The sequence below is a fragment of the Colletes gigas genome, unplaced genomic scaffold, assembly GCF_013123115.1.
Source record: "Colletes gigas isolate AHSC1104 unplaced genomic scaffold, ASM1312311v1 Colletes_gigas_Sc00004, whole genome shotgun sequence".
Classification (NCBI taxonomy): domain Eukaryota; kingdom Metazoa; phylum Arthropoda; class Insecta; order Hymenoptera; family Colletidae; genus Colletes; species Colletes gigas.
The window spans coordinates 3,878,206-3,894,978 of NW_025106633.1; the positions used below are offsets into that span (position 1 = coordinate 3,878,206).

Here is a 16,773-nt window from a genome sequence, read left to right on the forward strand (position 1 = left end):
TTACGCTGCCCGCTGGACGGTAATGGAAAGAAGTTTTGCATATTATGCAGGCCGCGTGCGGATTCTCTATGCATAATGAGGCGTGTCGTCGCTGGACTAAGAATAAAGCATTGCGAATGCGCTGTCATCCGATATTGTATGTGAACGTGGCCTCCTCTTCCTGGCGCAATTATGCGACCGATTCGCGGACTTGCCCCCTCCATTACACGCTAATTATAGTTTCTGATTAGCGCGTGGAATAACTCGAGGGTCATCAACTGTCGTTGCGAGACTCGTGAACGTACGCGGGGTGAAACGCGCCTCGTTGAAAACGCTTCGAAATCTGTGTCGAACGATCGAAAACCCTGCAACGAGCTACGATTCTTCTATTACGATCGTTCTTTGGTTGAAACAACCTTGGAGGATAAGATTAGGGCTTAGAAAAATGTTTCTGCATTCATGTGTACGAAACGAAGTTGTGACAGTAGATACCAGTCGTACTGGGTCAGACATTTTAGTGGATCTATTAAATATTACTCCTTTTGTCTCTCTTCTCTTAAAATTTTAATAATATTAAACCGATTTTGGTGCTAGTATTTTTAGATATTCGCCAATTTCGTCTCCTAAAGAAACTGACTTTCGATTATCACTTCCGGTAACATTTCTTCGATGTTTTTAACGTAGGCGAGTAAAATGAAACCGTTGCAAATGCTGTAGAATAATACATGCTCCACTGAATAATTCAATACCTTTAATTCTCTCGCTGTAATTTGAAACAATATCGAGAGCACAGAAATTAACGAATTGAAGGTTTCCAGCAAAGTGGAATAAGCTCAAGTATGTCAAAAGTAGACGACCATCGACGACGAGTCGTCATTGACGAGTTTATAACGCTCGTATTCAGATGCAAAGTGGTTGTTTCGTGCACCCGTTGCTACCATCGTGGAAACGCGTTCGGAAATCCCGACCAGCCATTTTGACGATAAATAACCGTGGCGATATTTTCTCGGCCCGGTACGATCGCTCGGAAATCGGTTTCTAATAATATCGCTTTAACAAGGTATCGTTACGATATTATGACACTGAGTCAAACGGAACACGTTTAGCAATCGACGCGTTTAGTTTGAATTGCAAACGAACGCGAGACGCGTACTTTCTTGGGTTACTGATGAACGTGCATGCGTCCATCGGCTCGATCGACGTTCGATCCATCAGTCAATCGTTCGATCACATTTTAAAGTAATAAAGAAGTTGACTGGTGTTTCATTGTTTTTTTTCACCCACTCGCGTCCCCGCCTTCTGCTTTGCATTCAAACTGTTCGCCGACGTTGTTGTGACATTGTTTCTTAACGCTGCGATCGTCGATTAGAATCGAACAACCGAATCGATCGCGGCGATGCAAATTGACTGGTTCTGACGCGCAACGCTTACGAGCTGTCACGCGTTTACACTCTCAAACCTTGCTGCACTGATACAAATCATTTCTAAAATATTTTTAGGTTATTTATTAAAACGGTTTAATCGAACGATTACATCGAAACATCAGAAACAGGCAATTTCGTACTCTACAGGTTCAGTCAATTTCGTAGTTGTATTTTTACTCTTTTTCCCTTGAAATCTTCATTTTGTATTTCTCATTCGATACTCCACAGAAAATTTCACAATTTATTTAACAATTTTGCCAAACTCTTTTTTTCTTCTGCGTCATTATCGCGCAACAAGAAATCAGAGGAGCCTTAATTTCCCCAGGGACTAATTACATTCCACAAAACGAACGGAAATACAAAACGAGGCTCGATTATTCGCGATAATTGGGGACGAACGTGTCAAGGATAAAGAAGGGAGACAAAAATAATTCAAAGTATACATTTAATGATTTTTCCCCCAAACGTTTCAGGCCTTTGTACTATTTTCTTTGGTTCTGCTTTATTGCGGAGTCTCTTCGCGTGTGCGATCGATGATCGACGGCTGCGAAATTCCCACATTATGCAAAACGACACTCGATACTCCGCATTTGATGCTAAGTTCGCACCAACGCTTTACTCGTTATCGAGGCTCGAAGAACCTACTTACACGACACTCGTTTAACAACAATGTTGGTCAATTACGCGCGATTGCAACGAACGTGTTTATTTTTAGCTCGGAAACCCTCTTGTTCATCGAACCATTATGAAATTGTCGTTTGACCAACTTCTAAATATTCTCGAGCGACAATAGCGTTTCAATTAAGAAATTATTTACGACCGACGACTTGCAAATTTAATTTTACGTTTTTCAATTTATCGTTTCGTTCCATTAGTTTATTCAATATTCGCGGTTTATCGACCGTAAGTACAGCCAAGTGCTGTGCTGTGTTATTATTATCAGCTACTTTGCATCTTTAAATATTTTATGTTATAATAATTCTATATTTTACGACGTATGGAAATAGTTGTATTATTTGTTTTGTACGCCAATTGGCAGCAAATTAAGCTATTATTTCGTTTAAGTATGAGTAAGTGATTGTCATCGAGTGATAACTGGTATCTGAAGACGAATGTGTGTCGTAAACGACCAAAACTGTGAGGTAATATAGAAATATATTGTATAATAGAATGACTCGGCATGTTTAATAAAGAGTTAAATTTAAATTATTAATGCTAGTTTTAATTAACCTTCAAAAAGCGTGCCCTTTCATCTTGTGAACTAAAAATGACACGAAATTAATACTGATATTTTAACAGATGGCTGTACTATTGTGTTTGAGGTCGGGGGAAGTTATTCGTACAAACTAAATTGCAAATCTTATATGTATAGGCAAACTCTTTCGCCGTAACAAGCACGAAGACATATGATTTTCGTTATAACTATATTGAAGGGAGCGCAAATTAAAGGTCGAAACGTTTGTCGAAAGGAAAATAAGCTCGCTCTGACTATATCTGCTATAATCAAAATTACCAACCGCATCGACCACGAGGAATCTTCCCCCGAAAAATAAACGAAACGAAATTCTGGCTACCCGGTAACCCGTTATCTTCTCCAATTTGCACCTCCGTTCGACAGCCAAATTCGATTAGAGGAGAGCAGAGTCAGGGATTTCGCTCGAGGTGTTAGCAGAGATCGAGAACATACGAAGAACGACCCTCTCTATTTTGATGAAACTTTAACCAAAAATTAAACTAAATGATATCTTTAATATTAATAATATTGTCTGATCACGTCTGAGGCCATTTTTGCTGGTTTCAGCGACTGCTAGAGCTTTGGTGCCAACTTTGTGAGACACCCTGTACAGCGCAAAAACACTCAAACGCCGCGAGCAACCTCCAACAATGTTCTCGCGTTCTGACAATGACGAAACAGAACCAAAAGGAGAAAAACCGAGCCGTGAGATTATAAGGTTGTTAACGACGTTCTGTTTTCTACCAACTGAAACTCGATGCAAATTACATCCGTAACATACAGACCGGCATGCTAATAACCTTGCGGTAAATATCGTCGTGTATTTCGCCGCTAGAACCGCTTATTTCGTCCGCGAGATGCTTGCTGATATTTCTTTTTTTCGTCCGGTGTGTGCATTCACACCATTTTTCGAACCGGTCGAAAGAAAGAAACGTTCAACTCGAACGCGTGCAGGAACTCCGAAATTTAAAAAATTATCACGACGAGTAGAAGTTGGGAATAACAGTCGAGCATATATAGGAACTCATTGTAATTTTACAAAAATCGAACGCGTATGCTGATAAATTCGAATTTAAAAAATGATCACGACGTCCATTGGAAAATATTCATTGGACGAATAAATTCTTTATTGCAGAAAATATTATAAATTGAAAAATGTAGTTCGTTTCGATAGGAGTTCGTTTTAGATGTGTCCCTGAATTTAGCGCCAGCTCGCTCGTTAAGGCTCGCCCGCGATCGCTCGAACGCCATTGTCCATCGGCGTTGCCCCGCGACAACGCGAAAAGACATTTCTGTCGTATGCTGATAAGCGGCAATTAACCGAATGATTTACGGACCCGCCACGAACCGGTGCTGGCCATGTTCGACCGATTATTTTGTAAACTCCGGACAGGTACACGAACGACCACAACGACAATGTCTGATTTACTGCTGACCCTCTTTTTCGCGCTGGCCCGCGACCGATGTCTCGTTAATTAGGCGCGTTAACAGCACTCCGTGCTCGAGTATCCACACTTGGTTGTTATTGAACACCGGAGCGGAGGATCCAGCGACAGTTCTTTTTACGTACTACGATCCGATCGATTCTTACCCGCGCGATTATCTATTCTTTTCGTTCGCCGCAGCTGCCCATTTTTAATTATCGCCCGGCGAACTTTAAACAAACATACGATGTAACGTGTTCTCGACTATTTGAAGCTTATTTTAATTTTAAGAAATAGTAGCCGTTCATCAAATAAAAAACTTTCCATAGATTTTGGGAACATTTCGAGGACGTCTATAGTCCTTTATATGCACAATTATCGTTTCAAATTGTACTCAGACTATGTGTAATTGATATATAAAAACAATATTCTGAATTTGCGAAACAGGTGAGTTTCTCGAGCGCAAAAGACACCCAAAGCGTTCGATCCCGCCATTCGACTGTTCCATAAATAGTTTCTGCTGCGATCGGTTTCTCCAGAACTAGCAATCTGTTGCTTCATTTACATACATATGAGACTTCTTGCTGTTTTGCATTATTAACTCTCTCTTGCGCGATGCGGCCGATTGAATAAAAACAATTCTCGCAATGCTCCCTTATGGGGACATCTGGCAGCACAAACTCGGTTACTCGTTATTCAGTTTCGCTATCGCGTACGAAACAGTAAAACATGAAAATCTCGATTTAATTATTAATCTACAGAGAAAATCTAAAATCGAGAGAGAGACAAACGAGTATCTGGAACATTTTTTATAGTTTAGTAAACTCTCAACAACGTTTGTAGCCTCGGAATGCTAATTGTTATGGGCGATCCGTGATGGAGGACTGTAAGAACAGTGCGTCCGATCGACGAAGGGAGATCCTCTCCACGTTTCCTTTTAGCTCCATTGGGTTTTGCAGATGTCAATCACTCCTGCCTCAACTGGTCACTTGTTTCTGATTTATAACCGTGTAACGGGTCTTGTTGCTCGCGTTGGGGCTTCTAATGGACCGAGGACAGCCGCGTTCATAAGTCAGAATTGCACGATGGGTGGTTCTATTATGCAAACGAACGTATAAAAATAACCGATAATGCCCGGTGAATCTAACGCGGCGATCGTTTCATTGATATCTTGATGCGGAATAAATTCGTTTAAGTGAGAGATCCTTCGAGCGTTTCAAAACCGTTCCACGCTCGTTCGCGGTTTTTCTGTCGCCCTGTGCTGGATACTTTTCGCGTTTCATCGTGCTTCCGACGCTATGCAACTTATTCCTGTCAGATAGCGTCGACAAAATCTAGCAATATATTTTGCATGCTTCGGTTACCTTGCAACATTGCGACAAAATTATTCCGAACGTTATAAATAATGTATCAGGCGCCCAACTCGATCGCCTCAAATTATTAACCGAAAGAATATTTGAAACTCACGCGGTACGATAATTAATTTTCTCCGTAGACTTTTCGATATTATTAATATTTCACAGGTAAATTGACTCATTGCATGTGATTTTAGATATAAGCAATGGGGAACGAGATGATTCAAAAATCGAGAACGGACGGAGGGTGGTGGACAATTTGCTCGCCGAGGCGCCAGGAAATCAATCGAACGTAATTTTCAATTAACGTGTCTTTGTCGAGCAGTGGACAATACTGGTAGCCGGTTGAGTTCTACGCCGTCAGGTTTGCCCACACGGTTCAGCGGAAAACGCGTCCAAGTAGCGCGGCACGCACGATTAATGACCCGAATCATTTCCCTGCCGTGCACGCTTTTAAAATTGATACGACGCTGACGACTTTAATTGATTACGAGGCAACCGGAAGGCGATAAATCTCCGTTGGCTGGATTTCGATCAACGTTGCGCCTATGATTAATGCCGATGTTGCCGTACAATGTTGATGATTCGGGCACGAACACACGATGTGTCGTTAGAAACGAATCTTCCTCTGCTTTCCCCAATAAATACAAGACAAACGACGCCTCGTAAACTGTCCGGGCGATGAGAAAAAATTTATTAATCGGAGTAACGTAACAACAATGACTTTATGCCAGGAATGCACAAGTATCGCTCCGCTATCGTGCTGGAGTAGCAATTTTTAATAAAATTCTGAAGAATTTAGTCGATTGGATTTTTACAAATTTACCGTGGTTTTCTATACAAAGAATGAATAAACATGACCTCTATGGAATTGCTGTGAGATTATTTTTTAACAATTATTCACACGATTTTTCTGATACATATGAAATGAATAAAATCTGCAAAAATAAATATCGAAATAAATTTAAGATCACGTAATTTACAGTGACATGAAATCAAAATTGCAGCGTCTCGGAATATTATACGGTTTTGATATGTCAGTGATCGCGTTTTTGGAGTCCAGATAGTTCTTTTCGACGGTGTTTTTGAATCGTCGATAATCGTCGCGTGGTGGACCCCATTGTCCAGCTGTTCGTCGCTATCGTTCGATTTTCATCTTTCGTTCTCGTTAAAAGACACTCTTGTAATTACGCAACGCGAGGCGCACGCTGTCCGCTAATTGCGACGCGAAAGCGCGCAATAAAAAAACGCCGACGAGCGATGCAATAAAACCGCATTTGCATCTGGGTCCCTCGGACGAACCTTTTCCGCATGCGCGACTCTCGCCCGACCGAACAATTAGTCTCTTTCTTGCCCGGTGCAATTGCGCCGCGGCCGATAACAAAAAGGGGAAGAGATACTTCGCTTTAAATTTTTCCAACGCGCGTAAAAAACGAAACAACTAACCGAGGATAATTGGACGAGCCGGAACCAGGCTCGCCTAGCCCGTAAAAACCAAACGACACAATTATACACCTTCTTCCCGTTCTTTCGACGTAGAAATCGGTTCCTGATCGATTATCGCTCACCGCTGCTGGGCAGAATACGCAGAAATCTATCGAAAACCGTCCAGAAAACTTTCTTGCGCGGGTAAACAGATTTTCGAAAAATAAAAAGATACTGTAAACATATCTGATTCCTCGATGTGTGCTCATGTTTACTATTCATTCAGACGTTTGTGTATCACAGTTTGATGAAAGAAATAGAGTGTCGAGAGTCGAAGGAGCCCAATTAGCGCATGCTGCTTGCACCGATAATTAAATTACCTGATCGAAACATCGAAGCGGAGGAATAGGAAGGAAAAGGAACAATGGAACCGTTTGCGCAAGACAAAACGCACCTGTTCGTAGCGAACTCATCCGGGAGCGGAGGATCGACGATTAAACGATATCAATCACGAGGCCCGTCGTCTCTCCAGAAGCCAATCAACGTTCGCGGAGGCCTCGTAATTAGCGGTTGCATCTTGCCTTTCCCCGTTCCCCACGACAAACAGACGAGCGCGGCCGAACAAACGCGCACAACCACGAGGCGTCTTGTTCTCGCGCTTGTTAAGATTCATAAAGCGGAGCGTGCGTTACACGCGACCCGGTGGCCCTCATTAGGGGCCTGATTACGTGCGATTAGCCCAGCAATTACCCGGAGAATATATTATGCGCGAGTCGAGCCGCCGAATCGCGATCGCGCCGCGTACTTTTTGAGGTCTTTTTTCTCCATGACTTTTCCACCCCCAACTAATTACTCTCTAGGAGGGGGGAAAGGTGGTAAAAAAATCCACCGTTTAATTACTAGCAATTTCTCGAATCTATTTAATTTTATTTAAATCGGTGTATGCGATGATACAAGTATGGATTTCTTTTCTCCATGGCTTTCCACCCTCCAGCTAGTCATTCTTAAGGGGGGTAAAAAATCCACCTTCACCCAGCATTTAATTACCAGCAATTTCTTAAATCTTTTTAATTTTATTTAAATTCGTATTTTAGAAAATTTGTTAATTTTAAATCTTGTAGAAACCAAACTTTCATACAGGGGATGTAAAAGGGGATAAATGTTACTGATACTGTTGGAGGGTAGGATACGAGTTACTCTGACTTTTTGGAAAGTAAATTTCGTTGTCGAGGAAATTCGAGGCCCCAAAATCGTCTTATTAACGACGGATAAGCGTCGTCGCGACGCTAATTCCTCGAGCACGCTCGCTTAACCCGTCCGGATACGCTCGCGCGATTCCGCGACGCGGAAGCGTTTGATTAAGAGGATCGTTAGGCCGTAGCCGTGGAAGTGTTTTATGGCCGAGCCATCGACGACCGGTGCTGCAGCTTTGTCTGTGACGAATTGGTTTTCGATGAGTCTTTCAGGTGGTCTGCGCTAGCTTCACTTCCGATCGTTTATTTCCTTTTCCCCGGCCCTTCGATGGGAAATCGTGTTTCGCGTCGAACGGTCGTACGTCCGTCTGACAATTAGCGCTTTATTCGCCGATGTCCACGTTCCTTCGATCAAATTCATTGCAATCGTTGCGAATACTCGGAGAAAAAGGGAGATTTCAAGACAAGTAACTTTAAAATTAATACTCCTGGGACTAGAAAGATATACATAGTCAAGTTAACCTCGTTCTTTCACGGTAATAATTTGGACCCATTTTCGGAAAATGCCTTGCACGAATTTTATTTAATTTTTCTTTGACTGATGAAGAATTAATTAGCAGTAGTTTATACTTCTATGAATTAATATTAATCACGAAAATTTCCTTAGCAAATTTCATTGGGAGTTTTTGTATTAAAATTGAGCAGGCCGCGAGGAAACATTGATCTCGAATCAAATAGTTCAGAAATGACGTAAAAATATGTTACAGGGCAGTCGCCTTTAGTGTCCTCTTTGGTAGCGACTGCTATGTCGGTTTCTCTTGCCAAGAAATAATGGAAAAACCTGACATTCTTGAGCGTGGACGAACTGCAATGCGAAAACGTCGAACACCTGACGCGATAAAATTAGATTACAACGACAAAACTACTTGTTTCTACATCCACATCTACTAACACTATTTTTCCTATTTATTTAAATTAATTTATATCAAAATAAAGAAATATGAAATTCTTCTCTGAAGAAGAAATATCTATAATTTATTTTGCTAACAAAATTTAATAAGCACACCCATGGTAATTAGGATGGACAAAGTTCCAGCGCGTTTGGCTCCGCGTAACTCGACTCGATTACGTTCGTAAGATATTACATCCGTCAGCGATAAAGTTTTCAATTAAATCCACGGAAAAAACCGTGGTCGAATTGAAGCGTCAAAAACGCAACACGTCGCGACGTAGTTTAATTGGAATCGGGGGAAGTTCTCGCGCCCAGAAATCATGCGACATCGGCGTAATCACGGGCGTTGTAGAATGCGGGCGAATAAACTGATTTAAATGTTTACTCTGCTTATCTCGCATAAATTGCAAGCGTGCATAATAAGTTTAATTAACGTACGAGTTAAGGGCCGCCTTATAAAACGTGCAACACGCAACCGTCCGCGCCGTATTTAGAGGGTCATTTATTCATGCGGGGGATGTAAGTGGCGGTTTCACTCGAGTTGCTCGATGGTAATTACGCTGGGAACACAACTTTAACAGCCTAATGATGTTTTCTAATCTTCGAGGGAGAGCCTTTCTTTCGCTCGACGGAAGCAAACGCTACCATCGAAATATTTACTCTTCGAAGGCTCTTATTGGGAAAAGACACGATTGTCTCCGGCGTCTCCGATTGATCCGTGAAATTTCGAGACGATAATTACTGTCAAAATTTCGTGTCGATGGAGCCAGGGGGCACGGTGGGCCGAAAAGGAAGCGACGAACAGAGAAGAGGACACGGCGAGAGCCTGTTTCCATCGCGGCACCAAGATGGCGTCGAGGTTGGCTCCTCCATTCTCCCGACTTAATTCACAATACCACCCTCCTCGTGCTTGCTTCACTCTTTCTCCCTTTTTTGGTGCGCGTTACGCCCATGGAATACGTAACGCGACGCGTGTGATATATGCACGTAATGCATCTAGAGCGTCCAGCACGCACATCGCGTGTGTATACGTGACGGGGTATCGCGCACCGCCGAAACCCGCCTCGCCACCCCTCGAGATCCTGAGTATTAGCATATCAATCCCCTCGTTATTCGGCCCTTCGTCTCCGCGAACGCGCCATTAAACGACGAACGAAAGCTACTGTTCCCCGGACGAGGGACAACGGAAACTGCCGATGGGACCCGGACTGTATTTTAAACTCACCGGATACACTGCAGCCCCCTCCAGATCCAGGGCGTAACAATTGCCACGCGGAAACAGAAATTCGACCGTTTTTCTTTTACTTATTTAACGAAACGGAAAGAAACCTCGTTTGGAGAAGAGGAGGACCATACAGTAAGGGGAGAAGCATGTTGTCAAGTTTTTTTTCTTACATCGATGGCGGTGTTTCGATATCTTATTACACGCTTTCACCACTTAACCAGTCGATTCGATACCTTATCACACGCTCGTACTGCGCAAACAGGGAATTACATTGTAAAATATAAAATTGAAAGTAACCGTGCAACGGAAACGAATGTCACTCGTATTTAGAAAAGGAGTTATTTCACAGCACGTTAACGTACGACTTCGTACACCTTGACGATGGTACAATACTTATCGTAATTATTGTACACACCAGACCTTGTAAAAACTTCGTTCGATTATTATTTGTTTCGTACGTAGAAATGTTTCGTCTATGTTCGTAAATATAAATTGACCGTTCGTACTTTTAAACGATGCAATTTGACGTCGGCTGAGATTCTTCGCACCCTCGTCATTGAGTGTAATTGCCGTTTTAATTGTCGGGCAATTAGACGCGTCGTAATCGAGCCTGCGGGCCGGATGTTTCTCGCTTTACAGATGCAACTTTTGTGGAATAGTTTAACGAAAGTACCGCTGAATCAACGACACGATCGACCTCCAAATTACTTTATTCACCTTCCACGGTACGAAACGATTTCGCAATTACGGAGAGAGGAAGAGGGAACCAAAGAAGAAGCAGTAATATTATTTAAAATACTATACATCCACATTAATTCTTTCGCGAGAAGCTAACTGAACATTTGCATAAAATAAAAATTCATGGTCGTGTAAGAATCAGTGTTACAAATTTCTTCGTATAAAATATTTCGAGTCACCAATTAGAAGTAAATATACAATTAAGGCACGGCTCGAATGTTAAAAATCGTGCAACGCGCGTAATTTATGGAATTTCAATCGCACGAGAATGATGGAGGGGAACGTAACTTACGAATTCGAACGAAAGGAACGTTGTGAATTACATTGACGGCGCCGAAACTCGATGGCGAACACACGGACGATACGGATCTTAGGGGTGGGAAATTGCTAGTTAGTAGTATCAACCTACAATGTTTCTTTATCTTCCACTTTCCGACGATTACAATCCTATAAATTATGTATATTGTATAATTTTTAATTTTCCAGTTTACTTCGTGGTATAATTACTTTTCGAAATGGGAGCCACGTGGTCGAAACTATGAACTACTTAATTTAAAATTTGTCGTATTATTTTTTGATCTGATCGAAATTCATGGGATCCAGATTCCAGTTTCCTTAACTACGTTTTTACCTATGATCAAGATCAGTCGGAAGATTGATCGAGATTCGTCGAGTACTGGGTCGAAATTCGACTCGATGCGAGACTCGTGAATTTCTCTTGTCGCGATTTGATCACAAAGGGTGAAACGTACCTGTGTTTCCGTCAACGAGAGCGCCTGCGCCAGCTGCTTCCTCTCAGCGCCCACCACGTAGTGATTTTTCTCAAACGCGTGCTCGAGTTTCAGCAATTGGCTGGGGCTGAAAGCTGTCCTTATTCTCTTCGGTTTCCTAAATGGCTGCAGGAGGAACCCGGGGATGTCGGGGCCTGGAACAAAAGCGATTCCGTCATTAAACGTTCGCAATTCGACGTACATTTTGAATCCAAAACGTAATCTCCGAGACGAACGATCCAAAGAATTTTTAAAAATCTTCTTCAAGTTACTCACAGATCAAGCCAGCAATTAAAAATTAATTACAAGCTACCTGGGGCGCTAATAGGCGTAGATTCGCGCCCATTTCGTGCCTCGAAACCTTCCAAAAAAGCTGCCTCTCGAAACGACCCGGCCAACCAAAGCGTAAATTAACGACCTCAGCCCTGTCCCGTCCACTTTTCTCAAATTAATTTCGACTGCTCGACCAGGGGGGGAAAAAACGTCCAACGAGTCGAAAGCACAAACGACGACCGAGAACAGGTGGACATCGATCTTCCAGCGCGTTCATCAAATTCCATCGTGCAATTTTTCCCAGCCGTAGATGGCAAACGATAACGCGATGCTCACGGATAATTCATTAAGGTCTAATTAATTTTTAAACGGCGTCATCGTCGATCCTGTCCGCGCGTCGTCACGAGGGTGAATAACGACACGCAAGCCTGATTCGCTCGCGAGTAGGCCGGGTATGCATAAACGAGGAAAAAAACGAGGCGCACGATCCGGTGGTTACCTAGAAGTACGCTCGGGTAATTGAGTATTCTACCTCGAAAGAGTCGTGTCGATCGGCCGATACCTGCGTCTGCCGGAAGTCGGCCGGGGATACTTTGCCCGGAAAGCTCGACCACGATAAATCGTTCGATCCCGCCGCGCGCGCGGCTCCTGAGCAACGCTGCGATCCGAATCGAATCTGAAATTTCCCTGCGTCCTTTCCCGTGTTCCTATCGCGACCGCGTAGAATTCTAATCGATAATAGGCGCTACTCCCGTCGAATAAATTCGTAGAACACGATTTAAACTTTTTCGGGGCAGAGCTTTCCTCCTGTTCGCCTGGAATTTTAATCGGTAATAGGCGGCACACTCGCAGAATACAATCTTTATCGGGTAAAATGGTTTCTAATTGCCTCTATAGGAATGGCGAACAGTTATAAACGACCAATAATTAACGTAAAATTTTAATCAATAATGGAGGATACTCATGTCGAATAAAATCTTTACCAAGTAGAATCTCTTCTAATTGCCTCTATAGGAATGGTAAACAATCCTAAAGGACCAGTATTTAATCTAGAATTTTACTGAATAATAAAGGGTACTCTTGACGAATAAAATCTTCATCAAGTAGAACCTTTTCAAATTGCTTCTGTAGAAATGGTAGACAGTTTTATTTAAAGGACAATTTAAAGAATTATTTAACGTAGAATTTTAATCTATAACAGGTGCTGTTCTTGAAGAATGAAATCTTTGCCAAGTGGAATCTTTTTTAATTTCTTTCGTAAGAATGATGGACAGTTTTAAATGACCAATATTTACTTAGAATTCTACTCAATTAACAGAAGATACTTTTGTCAAACAATACGTGTGAAACTCGGTTTACGAATAAATAAATCGCTGCGTGTAGACTGCAATAAAATTTCGTTCGCCTCGAATCTGGAGTAATTTCTTCATAGGGGGCAAAAGTTGGTAAAATAAAAGTACTCAAAGAGGTTTGTTATCCCGCGAAAGTGCTTCCTGCTTGAAAAGTGCACGTCGGTCTAAAAAATGGCGTAAAATCACCGGCTGCCGTGCACGGGGAATATTAACATTTTATCGAAATGGTCGTCGGGGCAATTTTCTTATAACTAATAACAACGAAGCTGAAAAGTTCGCGGCGAACCGCTACGGGTAACATCGACCCGTAATCGCGAACACGTACGTTTCCCAATAATGCAAAATGCACGCGCGATTAAGTAGACCTTCGACCGAATCAATTCGACAGAGACTTTGGAGTGCTTGCTTTATTAATTATTGAATCGCCGTGATTGTTGCGCGAAGGCGTCGTTTTTAACCGCTACTATTCGCGCAACAACCACGCTAATGATCCCGGCAGATTTTATCGCGTAACGACAGCAATTATTAATAGATTATCGAATCGTATTTTACGCGAGCTTGGAATAAACGCGTTTAGCGCGACGAGGGACTCTCGCGAGCGTCTTTAGCTATAATTGATTAAGTATGATAATCTTTCGGAGGGGCGAGACAAGTTTGTCATAACCGATTACCCGCGTATGGGAACCTTAAGGCGCTCGACCGGGAATTATCGTCGAGTTCGATCTAACGTCAAACGGAATTAAATCTCCCTGGAGATATGGTAGACATCGATTATCGTTCATTTGGTCGTGTCTGTTGCGAGTGTAGTGGAAATTTGACGAGTTTTTTTTGGTGGAAACTATAGTCGAAGGTGAATTTTAAGTAGCGCAGTTTGGAGGTTTGTGTAATACGAGTTTTGGTCTCGCGGCAAATTGCACGGTTTCGGTCTGACGGTCGGAGGCGTTAATCATCGGGCAATTTAAACGGAGAACGGAAACGAAGCGGAGGAACGACACGATCGTTCCTTGACGCTGTGACAAGCGAGAATCGTCGTCTAATCGTGGTCGAAGCATTGTTTACAGGCGGCCAAGGCAGCCCGATCCATCAAGGATGTAACTTACGCCGCTAAGCCAAGTCGTATGCAAGAATGCCAGCACGTGGAAACGCATCTTGCTCGAAGCTTACGCGTGCATACGTGATGTGGCCATTAAAGCGGGTCGCCGGCGACCTTCTGCTCCAAGATACGCGTATCGTGCGCGAGCCTAAAGACCCAGTTAACATTTCAAGTATTTACGCGAGTCTTTGCATAGCGATGCGAACGGCGATCATTGAGACGTGAACGGGAACGGGAGACTTTGATCAGCCTACCGATCGTGTTTCCTGGATCGGTTTCGTTTCATTCACTTTCTTCCACCTATGCAGATTCAGCGAACTAACCGCCAGAACACGCCAAGTTTCACTAATCTCCATTATTTCCTTCTACGATCGAAATTTTTGTATCTATTCTGTATCTTTTATTCGTAAAAGTTTCACAAATTATATCTACTAAAAAAATTCCAAATGCATTGAGTTTATTATCCCTCAACGAAAATATAATTTTTATGCAAATAAAAAATTTTCGTTTCGGTCTAGAAAAAAGAATTGATAATAACTATACTTGTCAAGATAAAATATAAATTTTCATCGATAGGATGCCTAAGTGAGATCGATATCTCTTTAAAGAAAGGTCACATTGAAGATCAAAAAGAATGGAACAGTTATGGTACAATTTTAAAATTAGAAGCTGTTTCAGGGTAGTAAAAATTTATTTTCCCCAATTATGCAAATGGTTGTGCTTCAAAAGTCATTTTACTCTGTAAGTTAAAAATATGTGACATTAAATATTTCAAGATAACGATCTTAGTATCGTCCCCTAGTTTCCAAACCTGTACTTTCGCAGTCCTGAAAGCTTTGTGTTCCGAACGATCTAAACTCTTCGTCTCTCCTTCGCGCAGCCCTTCCAGCCCGCCCCTTAATCATTTCCTTTGGTACTTGTCGCGACAGACGCTTTGGCTACAATTTTATTTCTCCCTTAACTCTTCGTTCATCCTCTCTATTCTTCATCTACCACTATCGTTTCACTATCACATGTTTTCTCACAAAAGTCGCGTCGTTAACGGATCACTAGGCGCTTCCTAGACGTCGCCCACGGCCGTCCAGGTCTCGTCCTGGCTGCCAGGAGAGGAAGGACGAGCCCGAGGTGCAGGACGAACCAGGAGAAAAGGCGAAGGGAGCTGCGAGCTAGACGGCCTGTAATTACGCGAAGGCTGTGCTCGCTCGCCGCCCAGAGCGACTCGAAATTACTCAAAAATAAGACCAAATCGCGAACGTATCAAATTATATCCCCGCCGATTCCCCTCCCCTCCCCCTTCTCGTTGGCGTTTCTCCGCGTCGACGTGAAAACCGCCGCAACGGCGCTCCGTCGTCCCGGTGCCGTCGACCCCGTGGCTAATGCGTTTTTAATTGTTCGAAACGCGCCCGTAAACGGCGCGACGCGACGCAAATTTTTCTTTAGCCACCATTATTTTTCAATATTTCTATCTAAATTATTGATTCACTCTCGAATCCTCGGAATTTTAATTAAACAACCCTACATACAAATAAGTTCGTAATAAATACTGGAAAGTATACGATTTAAAAGTTTACTTCAAAACTTACAATTTTTAATATTTCTGAATGGGGGAAAAATACTGTACGTATTTCTAATGAAAAAAGTGACATTCTAGACAGCAACACCTCCTCAAGAGGTGGTCACCGGTGACCGTCACTTTGAGCTTACAACGCGTTGCAATATTACTTACAATAGAAGAACCTTAATATTTCTAAAATTGTACAGAACGCTACTTTAATTTGACATATTGTGAAACAATAAATTCAGCAAATTATCGAACATTTCAGGTTGTAATTTGAACCAATGTTGAAGGCATCTTTGGACATGAAAAGTTTCACCTTTTATCAGTCTCTGATACATTCTACTGGTAATAAAAATTTAAGTAAAGTTTCTATCGTATAGTTTGTAAAAAGTAGGGGATTTGCAAGGCGTTGATAGGAATGGCGAAGAGAAAGATTTTGGTCGTCGTTCGTATCCAACCGACGACGAAATATCGAACGTCGACTGGAGTGAATTACGCAGTCGACTAAACAATTAAGAAGCGCCAATTACGGAATTAAGTATGCAAATCAGCCGCCGTATATTAACGACCGCCTTCGTAATTATGCAAATACGCGACAACAATCGACCGCTGCCGACCAAATACATGACAAGGGACACAAAAAACCAGCGGCGTGTCGGTTAAGTTATCGCTAACGCGTTTCCAGCGAGTCGACCGAGCGGCCTATTGAAAGTTTCGAGGCGCGTAACACGCGGCCAGACAACCGGAAGACAATGCCGCGGAATTACCATCTGAATCC

General features: G+C 42.4%; 1 protein-coding gene across 1 annotated transcript in view; it reads right to left on the reverse strand.

Moving 5' to 3' along the window:
* LOC122405213 (homeobox protein EMX1-like) overlaps positions 1-16,773 on the reverse strand; it is a 41,585-nt gene that overhangs the window by 11,732 nt on the left and 13,080 nt on the right. The window contains exon 2 of the mRNA XM_043409774.1: positions 11,702-11,874. Within this exon, the coding sequence (XP_043265709.1) occupies positions 11,702-11,874 (173 nt within the window). The remainder of the gene's footprint in view (positions 1-11,701; positions 11,875-16,773) is intronic.